Below are 25,835 nucleotides of genomic sequence, written 5' to 3' on the forward strand. Positions count from 1 at the left end.
TAGAACAACTATGAATCAAAAATGCTTTACTCCTTACAAGGAAATTAACACCACGCTCATGAATTCATGCATCCACATCACCTAACAAATAGCTCGAACAACTCAGAGAATTTAATTTTGTTCTTTCTGGATACGCTTCTGTCTTCAGTTCCTCTAGGCAGGGCACAGACTGTCCCAGCTGAACAGGAAATTCTGCTTACGCCAGTGATGGAATGATGTTTTCTCAATAATAAACTTGCTGAAATAGTCTTCCTTTTTCCATACTTCTGCCAAGATTTCTACACTCCCAGAAATCCCAAGAGAGGGGTAGGTGTGTGGAAAATAAATGCAAATATATATAAAATTACACCCTTCATCAGATTTCAGGCTGTTTTAAATGAGTGTTCAAAGCTAACTGTACTTGTCACTGTTGCAACCAGGTTTACTAACCCAACTGAGGGGTGAAAGGTTGTAACTGTCAGACAGAACTTAGAATAAAAACCATCAGGCATAGCTTGATCCAAAATCTTAATCTATCTCACAGAAATCACAGCATCATAAAGACACATGCTTTACTAACTGAGAGATTTCAGAAAGTCATTTACCTCCGAGAAAGAGAGTGCGTTATAAGCACTCCAGAACAGCAATGGATTCTTACTCTTTATGAGTTTCAGAAGACATCAACCATTAAACAATGAATAGTTGTCAGATTTAATTGAGACAGGACATAGAAGTAGTCCAATAAAGGCAGGGAAGACAAAGGCTGAAATAATGAGACTGTTTTCTGCGGCAACAAGACACAAGTTAACCCACTCTGGCCTGTTATTCAGAGAAGTGTCAGGCCTTGAGGAAGGATATAAAAAGGGAAACTGTTCTTGCTACTGTGGAAAAAAGTATGCAACAGAGCTTCCAGAGGGCAAAGAGACTGGTTCAGTGTTAGCTGAGGATGCAGTTGTTTCTGTAAAACAAATAATAATCTCTGATCTCTCTCAAAACTCCAAAAACTAGAGAAAAGAGAAAATAATAGGTACTTCAGAATCTCTATTTCAAGTTCATCTGTCCCCAAAATCATCTCTCTTTCACAAAGTTTAGTTGCTACACATTAAACAGTCCACCCATAAATCAACCAATACAAAGCCAATTTTTAGAAGAATTTTATTTCTGTGACAGGAAAATACAAAGCTGCTCAAACAGAGGAACCAAGTCTTAAAATCCTGAGAAACGTACCAAACCGCATTCAGTGCTTACTTTTATTGTGTATTATTAGTGTAAAGCAGCAAACATTCACAGTTCACTAGAAGTTGAAAACTCCGAGGAATTTGGAACTCATATGCTGCTTTCTGTCTTTATTATTGTGAGCTCCTTTTTCAAAATACTTCAGACTGTAGTGCTCTCATACTACAAATGTAGTGGGAACATCCCCATTCACGGATACAACATTTATTTGGTATAATCCTGATAGCAAAAATGAAAGATAACTTATGAAATAACATATAGCCTGATGGAGGCAGCCCTTCTATTTCATGAACCACTATGAAAAGGAAGCATAATCACCTAAGAGGATAGTGTGGTTACTCTTAAGTACCCAGTTAAGTGCTCCACTGGCATAAAAAGTATCAGTAAACTACAAAGTACTCTATGTGTTACTACTAAGATCATAAATACAAATCTCCCATAAATTCTTCACTTCCAGCATCCCATCTCTCAAGTATGTTTGCATTGTTGAGGCTTATTTTAATATTGCATAGTTCTACATAGATAAGGTACTACTGCTTGCATTGTTGTTGCAAATGGCTACATTACTCTTCAATGGCTACTGTTACCACAGTAAATCCCATAAAAATAGGTAGACTTTACATGGATCATTAAATTTTTTAACTTGAACGTAACAGTACTCTTGAGTAGTATTTCATTTAAGTACTGCATTTAACTCGTGAGCTTGAAAAGGCTTTTACATCATTATCAACCTTACAGCTGAGCTGCAACTGTTAATTGTAGCATGTCCTGAAAACACTGGAACACCGTTCTAGCAAGCATTTCTGCATCAGTCTCTGGACATGATTTCCAAGAAGAACAGTTGATAACAATCCTATCAATATAGAAAACAATGAAGTTACCACTCTTAATTGTCATGGTCTAGGATAAAAGTCACAGAAATTGCCCTGAAAAGTGAAATTACTGACATAAATTCTGAAGCAAAACTTGTCACATAAACATACTGTCTCAACATTCAAAAGGACTCAGATCCCTAGTGCCTTCAGTAGGCAATAATGTTGACAGATCTCGAAACTAGATACTTTGATTTAAATACCCATTTCTACATATACAGTGACATAACTTTTCCACTTATATTTGAAAATACTGTGAATTATATTTCATCTCTGCAACTAGTTTAAGGTATAAAGTACTTTTTTTTCTTTTTACCTAATAAAAGCTAAATCTTTATCTAGTTCTATTTATCTTAAAAGAGCCATAGATCAAAGTATAAGTGGTTTGTATTCTCAAACTGAATCAAATCTGCACACAATCCATATTTAGCTTTAGAAAGAAGTCACTTGAATTCCACCTAAATCACAAAATTGCAACTTATCTCAACACATTATAATCAAAGTAGTTTATTAGATTTGATAAGGAAACAATTTTTGTCCATAAGACTAATAAGCCGAAGTTGGATCTTTTCAAATCCTACCATTTTATGAGAAGTGAAGCCAAACGTTTTAACTTCTCCTTGTTACTCAAAGAGATGTGTGTGTCACTGCCAAGAATGATGGACTGGTCTATCTCAGTCAATTGATACTTTTTTAAAAAAACACCTTTGCATGTTACATTTAACCATCTCTAAAATGAAAGCTTATTTTAAAGTAAGTTAACTTCTTTTGTTCCTCCCTTCTTTCACCTTCCCCACTCTTTTCTTTCTGCTTATTGTCAGTATCTTGGTGCTCACTTCACCTCCACCATTCGTCCTTCCTCCCACACGTGCTTTCCCAGAATGTTAATACCTCCATTCTCATGTACCTCACTTCTCAACTTTTTCTGACACGTTCAGCCATATTTCTTCTGTCTTTTCCTTTCCTCATTCTAGTTGTTAGCCGCCTTTCCCTTTGTGACAGAGACAGAACCATGCCCGCAATGAAATTATATCCTTACCTGTCATCTCTGATTGAATAAAAAAAGCCATAGCCATGATCTACCATAGGGAGTGCAGATCCACAAAACCTAGTGTAGCCAGTCAGACTAGTTGAAAGAACAAAATTCCCACCTCCTCCACTGTAAAACACCACAAAACAAAAGCAGCACTTTTAAAGATAATTTAAAACAAGGTGAGTTTTACAAAAAAGTTACTCTGTCCTAGAGATCAAGAAATCAGCACACATAAGGCCAATATAACAAAGTCCTCGGTATCAAGGGATACAACCTCCCCGCAGGACAAGAACACCAATTACCTAGCTGTGAAGGCATGATCCACGTAAAGTTCTGGCACCGGCAGTCCTTGCTCCTGTGCTATGAGTAGGAGACCCAGAAGATGACGATCAAAGCCTGTCAAATAAATGCAAATACTGCATCATTAATAGCAGCATTTCCCATTTTTCTGCTTCTTCTGGTCTGGATAGCTGGAAGCTCAAATAGCAGCTGAAGGACAGACAAATGACAGAGTCTAGTAAAAAACAAGATTCATATTGTAGCATACAAAACCATTTCCCAAACCATTTCCTTATTTGATCTAAGAGGCCGTCATCACTTTCAGCTTGCAACACTGAGCCCAAACGCAAATGAACTAGGTAATATAAACCCAGCACAGTTCCTGTGGAAGACAAAACCCAAGAAAACTTCCACTTCAGCCAAGGAGGAGGAGTTCCACACAGTGAAACTGGCCCACTGGCAATTACATGGACACGGTGAAAAGGCTTTCAGGGCCACAACTGCCCAGATAACTCACCAAGTAGGATGGAGAGAGTGTGAAGGTTCATCAGGTGATTATTTCCTAGCTGCTCACTCTTGTTCATAGAATAGCTTACCACGCTACACAGGTGGGTTAGAATTTCACCCAAATCTCTCCTCTGCCTTAAAAGACCGTATTGCCCACTTTCCAGCTGTGAGAGACTGAAAGAGCTAATGTCTCAAACATTGTGGTGGGCCAAGTTCTGCTTAATGATGAACTCTGCATAACAACTCTGCGCAACAACGAACCCTGCGTAGCTAGGAACCACAGGTGAAAAGCAGCTGATCAGCACAGGACATCAGCAACAAGATGAGGAGGGCATGCCAGGGGGTGCATAGCTCCCTGTTCTGATATGCTTTTCTGATGTGCTGAGCAGGGCAGCAAACCCTGCATGGCCAAAGATCAAACAATGGTCACACCTGCAGGGAAGGGGAAGTTACTCCCCAAATGACCCTCAAGCCTACTGACCTGACCCATTTCCCAAAGGTTCTGAAAGCACAAACTGCTTATGACACCTAATTAGCCTAATGAGTTTGAGTGCCCACCCAAAGGAGGGGCAAGCAGATTATAAAAGGGCACGAATTGAAGTTCCACGCGCATGCGCCCACCGGAACTGGACTTTTAGACTGACTGGGCCAATGCTGGACCCAGGACCAGTGAAATCTTTCTCTTTCCTTTTTCATAATCCCTACACCTCATCCCTTTAGACACAAAACTGTTGACTAAGTCTGGGACTAGGAGTGGATCCAGATGCCTCTGGGCCCTTCTCTGAGAAGGAGTCTAGAGAGCAAGGGGGTCTGCTCTGAACCTCGTGACTCAACAGGAGGGCTCTCCTTATTTTCTTCCCTGAAATGATGTATATGGTTACCATGGGTTACAAGGTTTACTGAGGTAGTTCCATGCCAATTCCTGTTGAGAGAAACCCCGCCATCTACTGTTAACGCCTTCTGTCATGCATAAAATGTTTAACTGATCATTTGGTGTCATTTCACCTTAATTTAGCCCGAGGGAATTCTGAACTCAACACGACCCCTCCCTGGTCTGTCCAGCCCGGGTCGTGACACCAGCCAAGCATATATTTGATTAGAAGGTATTCTGAAATAATGTTTAGCTGGGCAGGAAAAGTGAATTAATATTCAAAGTGAACGTGTCTTTGAGGCACAAGGAAGGGTGCAACGACTAGGTTTTAGTTCTTCTCCCCAAAATTAAAGTATAAAATGTTAAGGGGTAGTTTTTAGTCAGGTTGAAAACAAAGAGACAGAGAAAATGCATTAGCATACAGAAATACTCCCTTTTCACCCATAAGAAAAAACAAAAAACCCCTTTTGATCCCAGAGTACCTTTTCCATTCTCACATTCTTTCCTCATTTTATTGTGCTTTGCAAATGCCTTCTGCATCAGCTGTAGTCGTTGGTAAGCCTGTGTAAAGTAGGGGAGACAGGATTAAAAAAAAAAAAAAAAAACAACAAAAAAACAATCCAGATGAGTAACATATCAGGAATCACAGATCAGCAAGTTTCTCACTTTCACAGTTTCTAGCAATTTTAGACAGAAGAAAATGGAGGAACTTGAAAGGTACGTTAGAACCTCTCTCAAACTCTTTCTCCCAAATCCAAATTCTTTCTTCAGGAGAAGCCGCTCATTTGTTTCCTGTATCTCTGTTCTGTTGCTTGGACCACTTTTGCACTGAAAAATATTCTAAACCTCATGCTCTTTCTCAAGCAAGCTGAAACAATGGAAAGTAGCCACAGTGAACTAAAGTAATCAAAGCCAAAAACTTCCTACAATACCACTTACTTAGAAGCATGCTAGCTTTTAGCAGGTGTAGTTGCATTTGCATGATCACCATGCCCTGAACTGGTCAGGCAGTTGGATTAGATGATCATTGCAGGTCTCTTCCAACTGAGATATTCTATTCATAGAATCACAGAATGGTTTGGGTTGGAAGGGACCTTAAAGATCATCTAGTTCCAACCCCCTGCCATGGGCAGGGACACCTTCTACTAGACCAGGTTGCTCAAAGCCCCATCCAACCTGGCCTTGAACACTTCCAGGGAGGGGGCATCTGCAGCTTCTCTGGGCAACCTGTTCCAGTGTCTCACCACCCTCACAGTCAAAAATTTCTTCCTAATATCTAATCTAAATCTACCCTCTTTCAATTTAAAACCATTACCCATCGTCCCATCACTACACTCCCTGGTAAAGAGTCCCTCCCCATCTTTCCTGTAGGCCCCCTTTAAGTACGAGAAGGCTGCTATAAGGTCTCCCCGGAGCCTTCTCTTCTGCAGGCTGAACAACCCCAACTGCCTCAGCCTGTCTTCATAGGGGAGGTGCTCCAGCCCCCGATCGTCATTGTGGCCCTCCTCTGGACCTCTATTCTACCATTTTTCATCACCAAAAAAAAAAAAAAAAATCTGTGAAACAAAAGCAGAAAACAAAACAAAAAAAGACCCTAATTAAAATATACACAGATGCCAACCGCATTCCCAAATTTTCTCTGCTGATTGAAATATTACTTCCATGACAGTAGTTCTGCCCAATATTATGTTTTTTTTCAATTTGGTTTCGAAACTTACATATTAAAACCAGAGAGAACAGAATACAGATACCTGTTTTAGTAAAGGAGGCCTAGAGAAACATCTCTAGACACCCAAGATCTTGACTTCTAAGATCTTAGATCTTACTATCTCTTCAACTACTTAAGAAGCACCCTTTATCTTTTTATTCACTACACAAGAGGCTGCAGCAGAGAATGTGAAACAAGGGCAGTAGCAACTCAATTTGGATAAAAATCAAACTACTAAGCTCACAAGGGGCAAAAGAAAAGTTGAGACAAAAGGATTTTTTCCAAAGTACCTAACTTTAGGTATTTTCTAGTACCTTAAAAGTAGACCTTTAAGCATCTTAATTTCAATACTATTGAACAGGTTCAATGCTTTTTTTTAAGCCCCAAGAGCTCATCATAAAAAAAAAAAACCAATAGGAAGATATTTGGAGATGCTATTTAAAATTACAAAGAGAAAAAGAAAGTGCTACAGCTAGTGTTGGAAGTAACAAACCTCTATGTGTATTACCCATAGAAGCCTGATAACTGGTTAGAAAATAACCGAAGAGCAGGGAAATAACAGGAATCCGTATTTGAAATAGGAAAGCAGATTTGAACAACGGCCAGAAAACTGAATGTTAAAGCTGCACCACATGCCAAAAGAAATCAGTGAAGACCAGGAAAATATGCTCTTGAAGACTATAATTATCCATCACACATACTTCCTGTGATAGCCATATTCCTGTATGTTTTTCAGATGCATTAATAACATAGAACCTTTGAATTTCCTAAAAATGCGCAGCCCTTTGTCTCAAAAATCTTCTCCTTGCTTCATTTCTCAGGCTCTGAGAAATGTGCAGTGAGGACAACAGAAAGAGCTTTAGCACAGCTCTCATTTGGCAAGAAAGGCATGACATGCTTTGCCAGCCAAGCACCAGAGGGTAGCTGCTGGGAAAAGAAAAGGTCACCAGTTCAGCTATTCAGAGACAAATTCTGGAATGCATCCCTGTTGCCACTAGGACACAAACAGTTTTCAGTCTCGCTCTCAGACTCAACGATGAGACTAACGTTTCCTAATTTCACTTAAAAATTAAAACAACAACAGAACCACGCCACAGCAGAATACATTGGTTCCGACTCAGTTACTTTTTGAGGTGTGGAAAAAAAAAAAAATCAGTGTGAATGTAACTCAAGACACTTACATTCTTGAAACCAAAAGGTAAATAGGATAGAAAACCAAGCAAGCCCACACATGACAGCTCACCTCAGTCACAATGACCAGAGCCAGACTTCAAGCAACCCAACATTTGAAATCTGTCTCACTGGAAACAGGCCAAGTCCCATTAATGAGACAATAGAAAAAGGAGTTTTAAGCAGTTCAGATGACAGGTCTTCTAAATACATGACGATTAAAGTAGGATTTCAGTATTTACACTTTCAGAAGGATCCAGCATGGACTTGCACCATTCCAGTGCTTCCACAGTACATGGTCTTATAGTCTCTGTACGGCCATGATAGAAACGCCTGGTCATGGCAGTTTCATAACAGCAGCCCGGTCTAAGAAGAAAAATTAGGGAAGAGTATCTCATTAACTTAACAAAACTATTTGCTCTCTCAAGGAGTAAAGAAGTTCTGCCAAGTATATTACACATCTCGCTCAGTTACACGTATCAGTAAGCCACTAATTTTCTTTAAATTGTGTGTCTGAAAAAGAGCCACAAAGGAACTCTACAAGCTTTTATGAGACAGATGACTGAAAAAGTGCCAGTGCTATAATCATACCATGAAAAGACAGGGTTGTCATGGCTATTTTCTGCAGACTACAGATCTACCAGCCTCTAGTATAAATAAGCTGAAATTATGCAAGCTTCAGTTTCACTATGTATTTCCATTAAAGAAACCATCTACATTGTCTAAAAACTCAAAAATTAAGAGACACGCTCGAAATAAGCAGTGTGTCCCAACGCATTTATAAGGAAAAGGCTCAAATCCTTCTTTGTTGCATACTGACACCCATCCAACTTTTAGCTGGAGCATCCCCAGCCCTATGACAGTCTACCACTTTATATACAACTTACATGTAACATACTTGTGTGTTTAGAACAGACCTAATAGGCTATGTTAGTCAGACAATTAATTTATTCCAATGTTCAGCAAACTGAGGTCTACCAATCTTTCTTATGATGAGATGCATCTCCAGTGACTAAGCATCATGCTCATATGACGAAACCCTCCTTTTTCTAAAGCAAGCAATACTCGCCAGGTCAGTAATGACTTACACAAGCCATAATCAGTGCTAGTTAGCAAACAGAAATTTGGGAACACCAATACCAGGAAGAATGCTGCCTTTTAACAATAATACAAAATAAAATGACACACCCAAAAATGTAGAGCCAGGTATCTGGAGGGTCACTATCTATATCTCTAATATTCTGCCCAAACCTCTACATCTAACGTTGCTAAAGAAAGTGAGACACTGAGATTTGTGAGGCTTTTTACAGGCTTGGAAGACTAACCATTTAACTGATGGCTGTCACTTGCTGCAGATAAAGCTTTCTTCTCCATCTGAGCAACTATTTGACATTAAAGAATCCTGACCCACTGCACATTTGGCATTTGCCCAAATATTTACTTTGTACAGCCCAAATCCACATTTTCATGGACTGTCTTCTGCCCTCCATCCCACAACATGTACATATACAATCCCAATGGGCACAAGGGCAGAATTCTTCTGAAGTCAAGAGCACAAGCCCTGAGGGTTTCAATGGCACAAAATAAGGCCCTATGCAACTGTTAATTTAAAAACCCTTGCTTCTCCGTTCTTATATCACCATAGCAAATTACACACTGGCATTGCAAGGCCACTGCATTATATCTCCAGATCCATCCCTTTACTCAAGAAACTAGTTTTTTATTCCTAATCTGGGTAATGATATTTTCTTACCGTCCATGGCATTTGTAATAAGCAAGCTGAAGGGCAAGCTGCACAAATGTATCGGGATGAAGTTTCTTCTTTTTCACCAATGCTTTGCCAAAGGATGTAAAGGCATAACTCACTAGCTGCAAGTCAGATACCTGTCACACCAGAGGAGGAAAAGCAACAGAAATCAAGAAATATCACAACTTGGTCCACTTCAAATAAAACACACTCAACGTAAACCAACGATGTAACAAATTTAACCATAGTGTTAAGTCCCGTGCTTCATCAATTTATCAATAACATATTCATCCCTGTTCTCCACCATGGAGAAAGGCCAGCTAAAAACATGTAAATAGAATGAAAAAAACCAAACCAGTGACAATTAAGAGAAGCAGCAAGAAAGTCTACCTTTTTGTAATACAGCTCTTTAGCATGTCCAATTTCATTTATAATTTTTTGATCCACTGTGAATACAAGTTCTTCTGGCCATGGAATATCCCTCACTTTATCTGATCCCTAGGAGGATGCAGACAGACAGAAAGAAGAGAAAACAGAAAATGTTATCCGTAAGAAAAAACACATTAACTAATAAACTTGGAAGTTTAAAGGATAGATACCTTCCATTTTCCCTCATTTTCAATAATCTTCTTTTCAGCATAAGAAAACATGGTAATTAAAGCCATGGCATCTAAAGGAGAATGCTAGAATTATATAAGACAAGATATCACATTATTTGCATAACTGCAAGACGATCAAACTGCTTTTTTCCCTACCCCACTCTTTCTCCTGCAGACCAACAGCTTTACTGTACAGTGTTGGACTTGTTTTTCTAGTTCTACAACACATATAGAACTACTGTAAGCCCACCCACTGTTTTGACTGCTCTGCAGCCAGATAGGGAGGCATAATATACCACTGCTGTGGAAAAGCAGATTTCAGGCAAGATGTAAGCCCTTCTGGCCATTCAATAATGAGTTTAAAAAAAATCTGAGTTTAAAAAACACAGCTGTTCAAATAGCTACATCATACAAAGAGTTAATTTTAAGCCTTCTTGTGCAATGTATTTTTTGTCTTTGGAACTCCCTCATTAAACACTTTTAGAAATAAGATTATGATTTCAGATCTCATGTTCTTAATTCAAGTACGGTATAATATCAAACACTGTGAAAGCAGACTGCTTTTGAAAACTTGCCAGACAAGATGCCTGGTAAACAAGGCTAGACTAAAGAGGAACACATTAAGCACTTAATACCCTGAAAGGGAAAACTTAGTAAATAAATATCTGAAAGGTTTATAAGGGGGGGGGGAAATTTTCAACTTACATCACAGAATGCGCTACAGGTTCCATTGGAAAAGAATATGCTATTGTAGGATTTATCTCCCCAGCGTACAGTCGGATCACCTGTTAGCCCCAGCCTTGCAACCTAAAGCAAAAGTTAGACACTGTGGGTTTTGAAAAACATTGAGTACGCTGCCAACCTCTGTCAGCTAAACCAAACCTACATTAAGATGGCGACACCTCCCCGAGAGAGAAGACATTTTCATCCAGTTGGAGATGAAACATGAATATAAGCCTAAGTTTTTAAAGAGTGATAAGAAGTTGATGACTATAATTTTGAGGATCCTGCAGGATAGAGGACTAGAAGATTATGAAGGTAGATTACAGCCATTCCCACTTCCAATGTCCTAACAAGTCAACCTCTTTAGGTGTTCCTATGGATCAACAAGAAGCACTATTTGCATATTTATCTGCTTCATTTTCTCTGTTCTGAAAGAGCAAGAAGTGCTACTTCCGCATATATGCAGAAGAAATTTTTATATAAAGACAACCAGATATTAATTATCAAAAATCCTTAGCTACCTCAGTGTAGTCCTCAGGAGTTGCATGGGGACTAGAATCATCAAGGCAGACCACAAACAAACTTCTCTGAATTTTTTCCAGAAGAGTTAAGTTCTTTGGATCAAGATCAATCAAATATTCACGTAACTACAAAGCATAAAAGACAAAGCTAAGTGAAATGATGTCTCTTCCAGTGATCATGATGCTCTTCTCAGGAATCAACTGTTGAAGTATTCCCACCTCTGCCCATTTTGTCCTTTCACTGCTTGTTAGGGCTGCCAGTCCTGGTCCATCTGGTTCACTATGACATCTTTTCTGTATATATGCAAGTTGCCTTTAAGAAGATTTCAAAAACTGAAGTTAACAAAGAACATATGGAGAGAAGATAAAAGTCACCCTTTTTACCTCTCTTTTTTTTGCCAAGCTGGAATTTTTGTTCCGCATTTACAAGCTAATGTGAATTTTCAGGAAGCACAACTCAGCTCCCTCAGACTCTAAGGGCAGTTGAAGACCTGCCCTGTTTTCTGTCACTAATGCTTAATTCAAATTGCAGCTGCCAGCCCAGTACAAACTTACATGTAAACAATCATGGTCCTAAAGAGTTATTATGCACTTAATTTAAAACTGGACTTAAGACTTCAGCAGTGCAGATCAGACTTTTCTGATCAGCAGACATCTGCAATACTGCAGCTTTGCAGTTTTTATAGCAACTAATCAGATACAAGGGCAAAACTTCCACTCAAGATAAACCCTGAAATTTAAAGCAGAACAGTAGCTACAGTACATCCTAAATGCAGAGCCTGAACTATGCAAGAATACTTCTCTTCCTACCTTTTCCTTGCATTTTCCCTTTGAAGAGCTATTAACAGAGATATAGTTTTTAGTTTGCAAATTCAGTTTTTCACGTGCTGTTCTAGGTGTTAAAGAAACTCCACAAATCACAGGCGTTTAATCTGGCTCGTCCTTTGTTCTTGCATTTTTGCCCATTAAACTCCACTACTGATCATTAGTTACACAGTTGTCAAAAATTTAAGACACCCATGATGAGGTTATAAAAAAAAAAAACCAAAACAAAACCAAACCACCAAAACAAAACCAACCCACCCTTTCTATGAACAATAGAAAGCTTTAGGGTTTTTTGTCTGTATTCCAGGTATTCATTTCTTTGTTACTTGCTTGATCTAACAGGTACAACTACAGAAATTAGAAATACGTATGTTGAAATATCTTAAGTATTAAAGTACCAGACTTTCAAAAAAAAGTTATTTTTGAGCTTCTCTAACTAGTTTTTGTCTTGCCTGAGGAATTTGGCCATCCACCTTTTGCCAATTTTAATCACATCTCTTCTGTTGTGCTCTATAAGCAGCACTTTGACAAATGCAGTAAGTTATTCCTAGATGAAATGCACAACCCCTCTTTAGTAAGCAGATGCATATAGATCCCAAATCGATCACAGGAGACTTATGCTGAACCTATCTATGTATTTAACATCAGAGTTTGACCAACAGAGTAGGAAACCTTGTAGCCACAACTGTATTGACAATTTGAAAAGCCAGCACCTCCGCATGCTACTGGGAGATAGGAGATGCAGCATGGAAAAGCTTTCAACATTGCCAGTTGCACTAGTACTGAAATTTAATATTTAAAGAACCAAATTCTTTTTCTCTGTTCCTTTGCAGCAGCTCAGGAATATGCAAAGAACGACAAACATGGCTGGTCGTCACAGCTCTGGTGCACCGGTCTGGATCGATGGGCCGAGGCCAACTGTATGAAGTTCAACAAGGCCAAGTTGCTGGGTCCTGCACTTGGGTCACAACAACCCCATGCAGCGCTACAGGCTTGGGGAAGAGTGGCTGGAAAGCTGCCCGGTGGAAAAGGACCTGGGGGTGTTGGTCGACAGCCGGCTGAATATGAGCCGGCAGTGTGCCCAGGTGGCCAATAGTATCCTGGCTTGTATCAGAAACAGTGTGGCCAGCAGGAGCAAGGAGGTGATTGTTCCCCTGTACTCGGAACTGGTGAGGCTGCATCCCCAAGTACTGTGTTCAGTTTTGGGCCCCTCACTACAGGAAAGACATTGAGGTGCTGGAGCGTGTCCAGAGAAGGGCAACGAAGCTGGTGAGGGGACTGGAGCACAAGTCTTATGAGTAGCAGCTGAGGGAACTCAGGTGGTTTAGCCTGGAGAAAAGGAGGCTGAGGGGAGACCTTATCGCTCTCTACAACTACCTGAAAGGAGGCTGTAGTGAGGTGGGTGCTGGTCTCTTCTGTCAGGTGGCTGGAGATAGGACAAGAGGAAATGGCCTCAAGTTGTGGCAGGGGAGGTTTAGATTGGATATTAGGAAAAATTTCTTTACTGAAACTGTTGTCAGGTATTGGAACAGGCTGCCCAGGGAAGTGGTTGAGTCACCATCCCTGGAGGTATTCAAAAAGTGCGTAGACAAGGTACTCCAGAACATGGTCTAGTGGGCATGGATGATGGTTGGACTCGATGATCTTGAAGGTCTTTTCCAACCTAAATGATTCTATGATTCAAAGACAAGAAATGCAAGTGAAATGCTGCTGTACTGCTCTGTAGCTAGCCGGAAGTCAATCAGTGTATACTATGATTTTGGACTCTGCTGCACTCACCAACAGGAATTCCATCCCCTCTATTCTTGAGAAAATTGACCACAAGTGTATTACATTTGAATCAACATGATAGTGGTGCTTCATCTTTTATAATGATTAAGTAGCAATAAGAATTATCAATGTGGATTGGTCCTGAAAGGAATAATGTTACTTGTAATCCTAATAATTCCATGTCAAGCAACTTCACACATAAATGATGTTTCCTACTGAAACACCTTCATTCAGCCCTTTTGTGTGACATTCTGTGGGTGTATTACAACAGTACATGATCATCATGCTTTATGGCAAGAAGTTGCCATCCACTAAACAAGAATTTACTCAAAATCTGAACCCTCAGCTAGAGGATAAGCTGTAGCCTCTCTCACACCTAATTCTTTGGCATGAAGGGAATAGAAAAAGACTCTCTTTGGTATGTAGCTTATACAGGACAGCTCATTTGAAACAAGGTAATTTGAAAACCTGAAAATCTCTGGAGGAGTCACCATACTGCCTTCGTGTATAGCATCAAATGCAAACACTCGACCTCGACACAGGACAATTAAGTGAGATGGGCATTCACCTTCAGTCTCTGAAATGAAACAAAAAACAAAACATGAAAGTCCAACGGTGGGGATAAAGTGAGTGACAGATACAGGAAAAACACTCAGCAAGTCCTACAGACCCATTTTTTGTTCAAAATGAGGCAGACTTCATACAGTTAAAAACAGGAAAGAAAAAAAGAATAGCTTTTGAAGTCCAACTGCATGATCTTACTGCAAATTTGAAGACATTTTTAAAACCATCAGAGAAAATATACAGAAGCACATAATGTTCACTGTTATTAACTACTTCAAGTCATTGTCATTACATAGTAGCAAATGCCATTTGTGTATCTTGAAGGCAGGAACACCCTCTGCCAAAATGAGTGTTGCTTGCTAAAAGCTGATCTAGCAACATTTCTCTCTTGCATGAGTTTTGTTTGTTTGTTTGTTAAAAGGGATGAATATAATGCAGCAAGCCTACTGCTAAGACACTTTGCAAATGATTGAGTCCTTCCGTTGTCAGAGTGTTTATGTGACCAGTTTCAGTTATGCAGCTCAAGATCTGAGATGCACTACCATGTCAATCAGACCTGACTGGCACATGCAAATCCATAAAAAGGGAGCACTAACACACCAGTTTGGCCACTATACAGAAACGTAGATGGCAGTGGCCCACACTAGGCCAGGTATATTTGCCTTATTGAATTCATCTATCTGGAAATAAGACTAAATAAAATTGGAAAAGATTCTGACAAAAAAAGATGTTAAAACCCCAAGAAATGTGGCTACGTTTTTCTCAAACTGAGCCACTGTGATACATCTCTTCTAGTCCATTACTCCACTCTGGGAAAAAGAAGAAATGTATGCTACTTTACCCACAAGTATGTAACTGAATGGGCATCCACAGAAGTCTTAATCTTACCTATAAGGCTTTTACATCTATCTATGGTCCTACTTTCTAAATCAGATAATACAATTCAATACATGCCTGATTAAAGACATTCTAGAGTGAGGAATTTGTCATTTCATGTAAATCTCATCTTCACAGATCATGAAATTAATTTCTAATGTAACAAAAATCAGAAGGGATGACATCAAATTCAGTTACTTTAGGTAGCATCCTAACCTTAGCTGTCTAAAGCAAGGCGTAGAATTAAGTTTGGAAGTTAATATACCTAGAATTAAGTGTCTGAGATCTCACTATAGTTGGTAGAGATCTACCCAATACACTTAATAACATCTAATGCGCTCTTCACCTGTTCTCATTAAGCTATCTGCTGCAGGCTGAACCAAATAGCTCTCCAGGTTCCACTGATCAGTCTCTCTTGGCTTTTAGTGTGGTCTTTGACTCGAAGCTGACATTACCTGTCAAATTTTAGGTGCCCTACTCTGCAATCTGAATGCTACTTCAACTGTTTCAACCATGTCAGTTCCCTCTATAGCCAAAGGAGAAAAACAGATCCCTCTCCACATGGCAATTCCTTCTGCTTACTTTAGAAACCTGTGTATTTTAACAGCCCAAATCCTCCTCTGCAGGTATTCATATTTCTCCATGAATCACAGAGAAACAAGACAACTAGCTGGACAAAATATTTCATCTGGAGGCAGACAATCTACATGGAAATGGATATCACCTGCCATGTATGACATGAAAAATTATATAAGCAGGATTGTTTAATAAAGTTCTTACAATATTTTAAGGCAGAAAAGGCACATGAATGACATAAAATTGCATCTCCACAGTATAATAGCTTTGTTTATTAAGTGTGATCATAACAGAACATTGAACTTCCACCATTTGAATATTTCTTCTATGTTTTGGTATTTAAACTGACTCTTCAACTGTAATGCTAAGATAAAATCCTTGCAACTGGCCTTCAACTTTGCATCTTCTCATCACATCCTGTGGTATGGACATTTCCTGATATATTTTCTACAGATCAAGGCAATACCTCCTTCTTCTTGAATTCCCAAGTCTTATAGGAATTCACATCTCCCACATTTATCTACAGTTACACTGCTGAACAACTCTGGACACATCAGAATGTGTGTGGGAGGGGTGTTACGATTTCAGTTAGTTGATTACTAATACTACAGTATTTGTTAGTGGAGGCTGAATAAGAACATTACACTTTAGCTCTTAATCCTGCACCCCAGAAAACTGTTAGGAATTTAAGAGAATGGCTTCAAAAAGCACTATGGAGTACTTTCAAGACTGAAAATAGAAGCAGCTGACCAAGCCAAGAAACAGCACAATGATAGAAAATAAGTAAGAATTATCCAAACAGAATGTATGGGAGCACACTCAAGAAACGCATTCCGTGGAAAAAGATGCAACTAGTAATGATGCTGAAATTCTGGCTGTATAATACGTGCAATCCACCCACATTTATAACATATGGAATTTGTCTTTTTTCAATTCTTAATGCTGGCACACTTATAGGCATCAGGCTGTTAACAGGCAATTTGAAGCAGAGTTTTCTTTTAATCTTATTTAGTAAGGACTGAATATTGGACCAAAAAGGGCATTTGTAGATAAGATATCTTCTTTGCTTCCTTATGTAAGCACTCAACAACCAGTATCTGATTTAGTGCTTGAGGAAGCAAGTATTTTATGGTTAAAATGACCACTCCATTAGCCCATTAATACAAAATAATTTGCCTGTATTAACCTCCAATTTGCATTTGTTTACCAGTTTTAAAATAACTGCCGATTGAGTCTCTGGTAACTCCAGGAATTTTACAAGTGCAGAAGAGCATTCGAAATTGGCTCATGTCCAGAACAGCATTCCCAGATCTCTCTACAGCCACCTTCTCTCTGTAATAAACAAATACACCAAAATTAAAACAAGAGAGATTATAATTATGCAAGTAAATCAAGGTAAGACAAACCCACCTTTTACTGCAAAGAACACATGCCAATGAACATAAACATACTTTTGCAACAAAAGTACACATAGATCATTAATATTTTAGAATCAATTATTTTTTCTTAAAGTCTTACGCTCGTAATAGATCCCAGTATTTCAGGGTGTGCCATATATTTACACATGCTCTTTCTATCTGAGTGCCCTCTTTTGGTGGCCAGCAGTGTTCAATATAGGGACCGGGGCCTCCAATATTACAGTGTATTTGCGTTGATATGCGAAGATCAAGATAAGCAACATTCAGCCACCAGTCCTCCAGCTGAAAATGAAAAATGTTTAGCATCAGAATTAAGTTTTAGTCATTAATTCTTTAATAATCACCTGATTGTTCAACTGCCTACCTTTTTTTTTTTTTTTTTTTTTTTTTTAGTATTTTGAGTAGTAGTTCCTATGTAACAGAAGGCAGGACAGTGGTTCAAAACTAACTGCTGAGGGTAATGACACATCTAGCTCTTCTATTTTCAAGCTTGAAATAAAAGTCAATACTGCTTAAGACTATTAAACTGTAAATTATGATGAAGAGTTCTTCCCCGCTATTCATCACCTTAAACTCTTGCAGTTGTCAGCTGCGGCTGCTGCGAATATCAGACAGATTCCTCTATGAAGAATGGAAGGAAAGGAGATTTGTGTTGAGAATGGATCTGGGATGGACAGTTCATAATGTATTTTTTCTATCATCACCTAAAAATACCCACTCCAGAGTGTGTCATGTTAAGATTTACAAAGTTCTCATGAATTCCACTTGGTAACAACCCCCTTGTATCCCTTTCTCTGTTGAAGACAACTTTAAAATGCTACAACATAGCTTTCTTCAGGAAAGAAAGAGATAGGAGACCAAACTCTAAATTCCACTTTTTTTTTTTCTTCTTCTTTTTTTTCAGGATGGAGAGAGGGGGGACAGAGATAATAGAAGAAGAGACTGACAGATAAGCATTCAAAAGCTGGTAGGTAACTCAACATTTCAGTTAGTGAGCTCTCTTAACCACTCAACTTTGAAAAAAAAAAAACCCCAAACAAATCACATATACATAAGTGAATGTGTTCATATCCATAGGCCAAGTGGCAGATATAAGGAAGATCCTAAAATTTAAAAAAAGCTAAATGACTCTCTAAATTATATCCTGAACAACCAGCTTTCCGTAAGTTGAATTATGATTTCTTACATATCTAAATACATACCCAATTCCTTCTCGTTTTAGCTCTTTCCAGTAATTTCTGATGCAACTCTTTCCCAATCCCACTTTCAAATTTTTTAACTATATCCTCAGTTCTTTGATATTCTTCTTGATTTAGAAATGGCTTCACTGTAAAAAGGAAATGTTTTTATTTTAAAGACAACTGTATACCGAGATTTATTCCAGGATTCAGATATCCACAGGCAAGGGAGTGGATGAAAATACTCAAAATTTATTTATCTAAAACAAGTATTCAAAGGGAAAACACCTTTTAAAAATCTGTAAATAAATCAGTGTGTTCTAATCAAACAAATACATACTTTCAAATAAATACAGATGTCAGCAGATGAAAGCAATTGCTGAAAACCTGAAATACCTAACAGATAACTAAATCCAATATATTTAAAACTGTAGCTGGAAATACTATGGAGTTCTGCAACTCCATCAGCTGCCACAGAACTCACTGAATAAGTAAATTTACAGGAACTTTGAATAAGTAAATTTACAGGAACTTTGTTTGTAAATTAATATATTGAGCCATATATGTCTGCCACCCTACTGCACCAACCATAAGCTATTTAGCTTTATTCTCAAAAGTCCATTCATGGCCTACAAGCACCTTGCCCATCAGTTCTCATTCACTGTCCCCATGTTATGCCTACCTTTCAACACCACCAATGGCAGTTACTACTACCCAATTTTTATATTTTAAAATACTTTTGGTTTTCTCTCAGGTCATGTGCCATACAGGCCAAAGTTCTCTGTAAACATTTGCAAAAACAGACATTATTTTAATCTAAAACCCTCCTTAAAGCCTTTTTACCATGAAATCTATGGTCAGTAACAGGCACTGCTGATGTCAGTTTCCATACAGGCACATCTCATTGTCTTCTTATACTCACCTTGTGTATAATGTATCTTCTGTTATCTTTATACTTAGATTGTGAAATCAGTGGCAAACAGAACAGGGGGTGTGGGGGGTGTGGTGTGTTTCTGCTGATTCAGTGCCTATATAATGAGGTCTGATTCATTTTTGAGGCTGCTGGACACTATTGTCAGTTAATTTCTTGGCTGCCTTGCTAGTGATAACCCTGTGATCTATTTACAGCTGTTAAGAAATGGGGAAGGATGCTTGTTTAATTTTCAGTAATCATGTATCTGTATCATCTCTAATCTATCTTTTGCAAGTCACAACAGTTTCAGCTGAGCAAGATCTCAAATAATTATCTATCCTTGTAGAATTAAAAATCTTACTTCCTCACAACTGTGCCTTGCTGCAATTATGACTGCTTGCCTGCAACCACTACTTTTTTCTTCTTCACAGATCTAGAGATCATCTAGTCCAACACCATCGCAGCAGGGTCAGCTACAGCAGGTTGCTCAGGACTGTGCTGGGTTTTTAATATCTCCAAGGATGAAGACTCGACAACCTCCCTGGTAGCAACTTGTTCCAGTGCTTGACCACCCTCACAGTAAAAAGAGTTTTCTTACTTTCAAAAAGGAATTTCTTGTATTTTGATTTGTGCCCATCACCTCTTGTTCTGTCACTGGATACCATGGTGATGTCTGGTTCCACCTTCTTTAGTCCTCCCCACCAAGTATTTACACGTGTTGTGTAGATCCCCCCCTAGAGCCTTTTCTTCCCCAGGCTGAACGGTCCCAGCTCTCTCAGTCTCTTCTCATATGTCAGATAATAATACAAGCCCTTCATCACCCTCGTGGCCTTTCGCTGGGCCCACTTCAGTATGTTGATGTCTTGCTTGTACTGGGGAGCCCAGAAATGGACACAGCACTCCAGATGTGGCCACCCCAGTGCTGAACAGAGGAGAAGGATCACCTCCCAATACCTGCTGGCAATGCTCCTTCTAATGAGGCCCTGAAGGCTGCTGGCCTGCCTTGCTGCAAGGGTATATTGCTGGCTCATGTCAACTTCACGTCCACCAAGATCCCAACGGCTTTTTTGCAAAGCTGCTTTCCAGCCAGTCGGCCCCAGCTTGTGCTGGTGTGGGGAGTTATTCCTCCCTGAGTGCATGACTTGGCATTTCCCTTTGTTTGTTGAACTTCATGAGGCTCCTGTCAGCCCATTCCTCCAGGCTGTCAAGCTCCCTCTGATGGCAGTACAACCATCTGGCATATCAGCCACTCCTTCCAGCTCTGCATCATTTGCAAACTCAGAGTGCACTCTTTCCCATCATCCAGGTCATTAATGAAGATGTTAAACAATACTGGACCCCTGGGGTACACCACCAGAGACTGGCCTACATCTGGAATACATGCTGCTGATTACAAACCTTTAAGCCCAGCAGCTGAGACAGTTTTCAGTCCACCTGACTGTCCACTACCTAGTCTGTACTTTATCAGTTCATCTATGAGGAATTTAAAAAAAAGCTTTTGATGTGCCAAAAAGCCTTGCTAAAGTCAATATAAACAATATCCATTGCTCTCCCTTCATTCACTGAGGCAGTCACCTCATCATAAAAGGCTATCAGGTTGGTCAAGAATGATTTCCCCTTCACAAACCTATTCTGCCTACTCCTAGCAACCTTCTTGTGCTTCATATGCTTGGAAATGGTTTTGACGATTATTTGTGAGGGATACCAAGGAGCCTGTAGTTCCCCAAATCTTCCTTCTTGCCCTTCCTGAAGGGACCGGTGACATTTGCTTTCTTCCAGTCCTCAGGAACCTCCCCCAATCACCGTGACCTTTCAAAGGTTATCAGAAGTGGCCTCCAAAGACAAAGGCCAGCTCCCTCAGCACTCATGGGCACATCCCAGCATGTCCCATGGAGTTTTTCATGTTCAATCTGTTCAAGTGTTCCCTATGCTGATCCTCTTCCACCAAGGGTAAGTTCTCCTCGCTCCTTCTTAAGATAATTACATTTTTTTCCTAATCATAAAAGGAATTTCTATATTTTGCACTACCTGTCTTAAAGTGAAAGATAAAGATCAGTTTTCAGCTCCATGTGCTACTCCACAACAGTACAATGCAAGTTCTAGTGATATTTTTTCCTATTTCATACGACAAACATGGAGAGTAAGGGCCAAATACTACCTACAAATGTGTTTTTAAAAGCCTGCTTACAACCTCAGGCAGCAAGACAGAACATCCACTTTCAAGCATTATCATGCAGTGCTTGTGTTTAAATTGCATTGGGACCTCCATTAAATTCTACTGCACCACCATCACAACTGGAAAGGTACCAGTGTTCCACCTACACCTTCACCACATATGATCAGCTATGAATATTCAGGCAGTGCCTTTCATATCTAGGCCTTATCTAGATGCAGCTTCAATTGCACCACCACCAGTTGTGAACACAGATGGAAAAAAAAAAGTAAATAGCGACAGAGCCATCCACCGAGTTGAAAGCCTCCCCAGACTCACCGTAGTCCAACACTCAGGTGTCCCAGAGGGTGACCTTATTACCATACAATAGTGTAAGAGAGAGTGATTATCCTCTTTTATTCAAGTTACAAAGTCATTACAGAGCAATATGCACACAGACAAGAAAAAAAATAAGCAAAATTACTGGGTTCTGGTCTCTATTCATAGAATCATTTAGGTTGGAAAAGACCTTTAAGATCATCAAGTCCAACTGTTAAAGGGGTGACTAAGATTGCTAGGGGGTGACTAAGATTGCTAGGGGGTGACTAAGATTGCTAGGGGACTGGAACACATGATGAGATTAGACTGAGAATTGAGTTTGTTCAGCTTAACTAATGCAAAGGGAAGACGTTGCTGCACTCTATAACAACTGAATGGAAAGGCATAGTGAAGATAATGTACGGCTCCTCTCAGAGATGCAGAGAAACAGGACAAGAGAAAATGGACTCAGGTTAGAACACAGGAAACTTCTGACAAGGAAAATGTGAAGGGGTTTTTTGTCATCGTTGCTGGTTTGGTTTTTGTTCCCCCTCCCACAATCGTGAGGGTGATCAAACACCAGAACAGGTTGCCTAGGGAGGCTGTGGAATCTCCATCCTTGCAGATATACAAAACCCAGCTAAGCAAGGCTGAGCAACCTGCTGTAGTTGGACCAGCTTTGAGCAGGGAACTGGTCTAGATGAACCCTTCCCAACCTACATGATTCTGTGACTACAGGGCCTCTTTCCATTTAAAAACTATTTGATCAGATGTAGAAGCACCACTATGAAGAAGGAGCAGAACCCAGACCCTTCCTCACTAGAGTTCAGTGAAACTTCTGTCTTGCCACTTTCTCCAGGCCCACAGATCTTGTCTTCCTTTCTGCATAGAAGATCAGCTCTGTCCATGAACAAGAAGTATCCCATGAAAGACACCTTCAGTTGCAATAGTTAAGGAACTCTCTGGAAAGCTGGAACTTTGGGTTTTCATACTCTCAGGTTGAGTCCAAGCTTCTGAGTCTCAACCTCTGGGGTGAGCTGAAAGGCTAAATAACACGGCTATGGCAACCTTCTCTGCTCAAGGCCTACCTTCAAAACAAGATTAGTCATTCTGAATCCAAAGCATAGATAGCTACTGTAAAGCCTTAAATAAGGCACCTTCCGAGACATACTCTGTCCAGCTTTCCCAGTTGACTAGCTTTAAACAGAGAAGTGCTTTACCAACAGGTGCACTGACTAATGTTAAGTGCCTGGGGTCCTCCTCCAGCCAATGAAAGAAAGGAGTTTCCAAGGAATGATTCACAGCATCTATGAAGTGTCATTTGGAGGTTCTGAATTGTTCTTCAGAAGTACCTCGTTTCCTTCACTCACCTTCACAGACTAAACAAATGACAAACTTAAGCAATGAGAATCACTGAGCTAGTGTCTAGAATTGTGCACTGCACATTCTGGCTTTAAGTGATTTGTACAAGGAAAGACTGTGGCAGAAAAACAAATACTAGACTAACTTTCCTGCAACCTCCAGTGAGACTAACACAGATCAACAGTGATGATCAAAGTTATAGAATGACTTATGTACAAGGAACAGTAAGTAGGAACTAACTTCAGCATAAAAAAAAAAAGGGGGCACATGTGATAAGGTATTTATGAAAACACAGACCAGAACCAGAAAACAAGAGCAAACAAATTCACTGCCAGATTTTATCACTCCATGAGAGTTATTTATTAACTTGGAGACCCAGCTGGGTTTACAAAACTAAGTTCTAAAGGGCAACTGTGTTATTGCAGGTTCACTACTACTGTAGCGCAACTTTAGTTAGTCTGCATTACAACAAAAAGAAAACTTTTTTTGACACGCATACACACCCATTTTTTCTGAAAAAACACCATTTCAACATTCTGCATCAAAAAGCGATGACATAAGGAACACCAAAGAAAACCTATTACCATCTACTGGGCCATTTCCACTACACTCAGAATAAAAGGGAACTCAGTGAACTTCAGGATTTCTATTTTGGGAAAGGGAAATTTTGGTGTAATATGCTTTTGCTAAGGAGAGAACTCCAGGTCTTACTCGGTTAGCATTCCTGTATTACAGGTAGGTTGGTAAGACACAAAGCAGGTTTTGCAGAAAAAAACTCAGTCTCCGAGTTCTGAAAATTATTAAAGAAACATAGGAAAGTAATCTCAAGATACTAGGTAATGTATCTGTCAGCCCTAATATATCAAAGCCTGCTATGATAATAAAGAACTAACCAGTCATCTCTGCTTTATAAAAAAAGCTAGACACATGTGCATTGATGTTGTTTTCAAAACTTTTCTCTTATGCGATCTTCTTTAGACAGCCAACATTTCAAGGCAGAAATTATCCAATTATCCAAAAAATGCCCATCACTGCCTCTTCTTGCTATTCTTTCTCACCAATACTATTAAGTATGAAAAGGTTTGAAATAACTTACTTTTTTTTTTTTTTTACAAAGAGCCTGGACAAACAGTCATAAACAAGCAAAGTAGTTATTATGCAAAACAAATTTTGTAGATGAAGAAATATCTCTTATTAGACCAGCTGATATATCTAGGGGAAAACAAAACAAAACAAAACCCATCCAACCAAAACCAACGACAACCAAGAACCAAAAAACCCCACAAAATCCAAAACCTTAAGGTGGGGAGGGAACCTCAAACCAAAAAGTTAACCTTACCATATGCCCCATTCCCCTGAAGAAAGGTAAATAGGGATAAAATGGGAACTTTTACTCATGTTGCTCTTGGCATTTAGTTTCCCATTTTGAACCTGAAAAAGACCTTTTGCACTCTAAACTGGTCTGGATCCCCCAACCCAATTACATCAGTTGATACAAGACGTCTCTAAAAATCACTTTGCAAACATCTTCAAATTAGCCTGGTTACAACAGCACAAACCATGCTACTATTACAATGTTAAGTCATTACCTGCATCAAGGTATTTGCTTAAAGATTCATCAAGAGGAGGTACTGGCAGGGAAGGCAGAGAATCTTGGTACTGAAACGTTCGCTCCTCAGAGGATTCAAGCACTTGCTTTTCCATGATGCTGATCTGCAGCACGACACCGAGAGACTATTAACAAAACCTAAGTTAGATGATGTATTTCCCCACAGTTTTCTCCCCGCCCCCAACCATTTACAGGCTAAAAGACACCTATCAGGGAAGCGTCCCCTGACAAAGCCAGGACCTAGGATTTCTCGTTGGCTTGAAGCCACAAGAAGCATACACACAACAGGGAGAAACTATGACCAGCCGGCTATCGATGCTTTCTCCGGGTATGTCGCGATTAACCAACTCGATGCCTGTTGCTTTCTTTCCCGAGGAGAAGCCAGCCAGCCCTAGGACACCCACCAACTGAGACCAGAGGCTAACTGGGGAAGGGGGAAATCACTGGCACGGCGACCCCCGCCCGGCCCGGCCCGTCTGGCGGCCGCCATCCCGCGGCTCGCCGCCCCCCGCAGACCTTCACCAAGGACCCCACCGCCGTAGTTACGACAGAGGGGTGCTGTCCCCGGCCGTACCCCGCCTACCCCAGCGCTCCCCGCCCGGCGGAACGGCGGCCTGAGGCGGGGGGGGGGGACGGACAGGGCCGAGCTGGGCCGGGGGCCGCCTGCGCACCACCGCAGCGGTGCTTAGAGCAGCTCAGGGCCCGCGCCGCGGAGCTGCCCCAGAGAGGCCCCCAGAGGGTGGACGGGGCGGGGGCCGGGGCCTGGGGGTAAGGAGGCAGCGGAGCCGATACCGTCGGTACGACCCTCTGCCCCGCCACCGCGCACCCCCCAAGGAAAGAGGCCGGCAGAGATCATCGCTCGCCTCGCGCCGCTTACCTTAGCCTGGACGGGCCCGCCGCCGCCGCCTCAGCCGGCTCCTCGCCCTCCTGCCTGCCCGCCCGCCCGCCCGGCTCGCCGCCCGCCTTACCGCCTGCCTTCACCTCTACCCCACTTCCACGCGGGCCCGGAAGCCGGGCGGGGCGGCCGTG

At 40.5% G+C, this 25,835-nt stretch overlaps 1 protein-coding gene across 3 annotated transcripts; it reads right to left on the reverse strand.

Moving 5' to 3' along the window:
• CROT (carnitine O-octanoyltransferase) lies at positions 1-25,803 on the reverse strand. 3 transcript variants are annotated; one of them, XM_041122276.1, is made up of 17 exons: positions 25,684-25,803; positions 24,787-24,910; positions 18,477-18,601; positions 17,375-17,556; positions 17,064-17,188; positions 14,309-14,417; positions 11,465-11,558; positions 11,246-11,371; positions 10,707-10,808; positions 10,002-10,085; positions 9,793-9,900; positions 9,409-9,539; positions 7,898-8,021; positions 5,260-5,338; positions 3,423-3,516; positions 3,127-3,246; positions 1-983 (listed from the first exon to the last, which is right to left on the reverse strand). In XM_041122276.1, exons 2-17 carry the CDS (start codon positions 24,899-24,901, stop codon positions 806-808), a joined length of 1,896 nt encoding a protein of 631 aa, XP_040978210.1. In that variant the 5' UTR covers positions 24,902-24,910; positions 25,684-25,803; the 3' UTR covers positions 1-805. The 3 variants fall into 3 exon arrangements, with proteins under 3 accessions (XP_040978210.1, XP_040978211.1, XP_029865276.1); XM_041122277.1 differs by having other exon boundaries at positions 24,787-24,931; positions 25,684-25,738; XM_030009416.2 differs by lacking the exon at positions 1-983 and adding an exon at positions 1,118-2,068 and having other exon boundaries at positions 25,684-25,801.
• Between the last annotated feature and the right edge of the window lie 32 nt (positions 25,804-25,835).

Source organism: Aquila chrysaetos, chromosome 3 (assembly GCF_900496995.4).
Source record: "Aquila chrysaetos chrysaetos chromosome 3, bAquChr1.4, whole genome shotgun sequence".
Lineage (NCBI taxonomy): Eukaryota > Metazoa > Chordata > Aves > Accipitriformes > Accipitridae > Aquila > Aquila chrysaetos.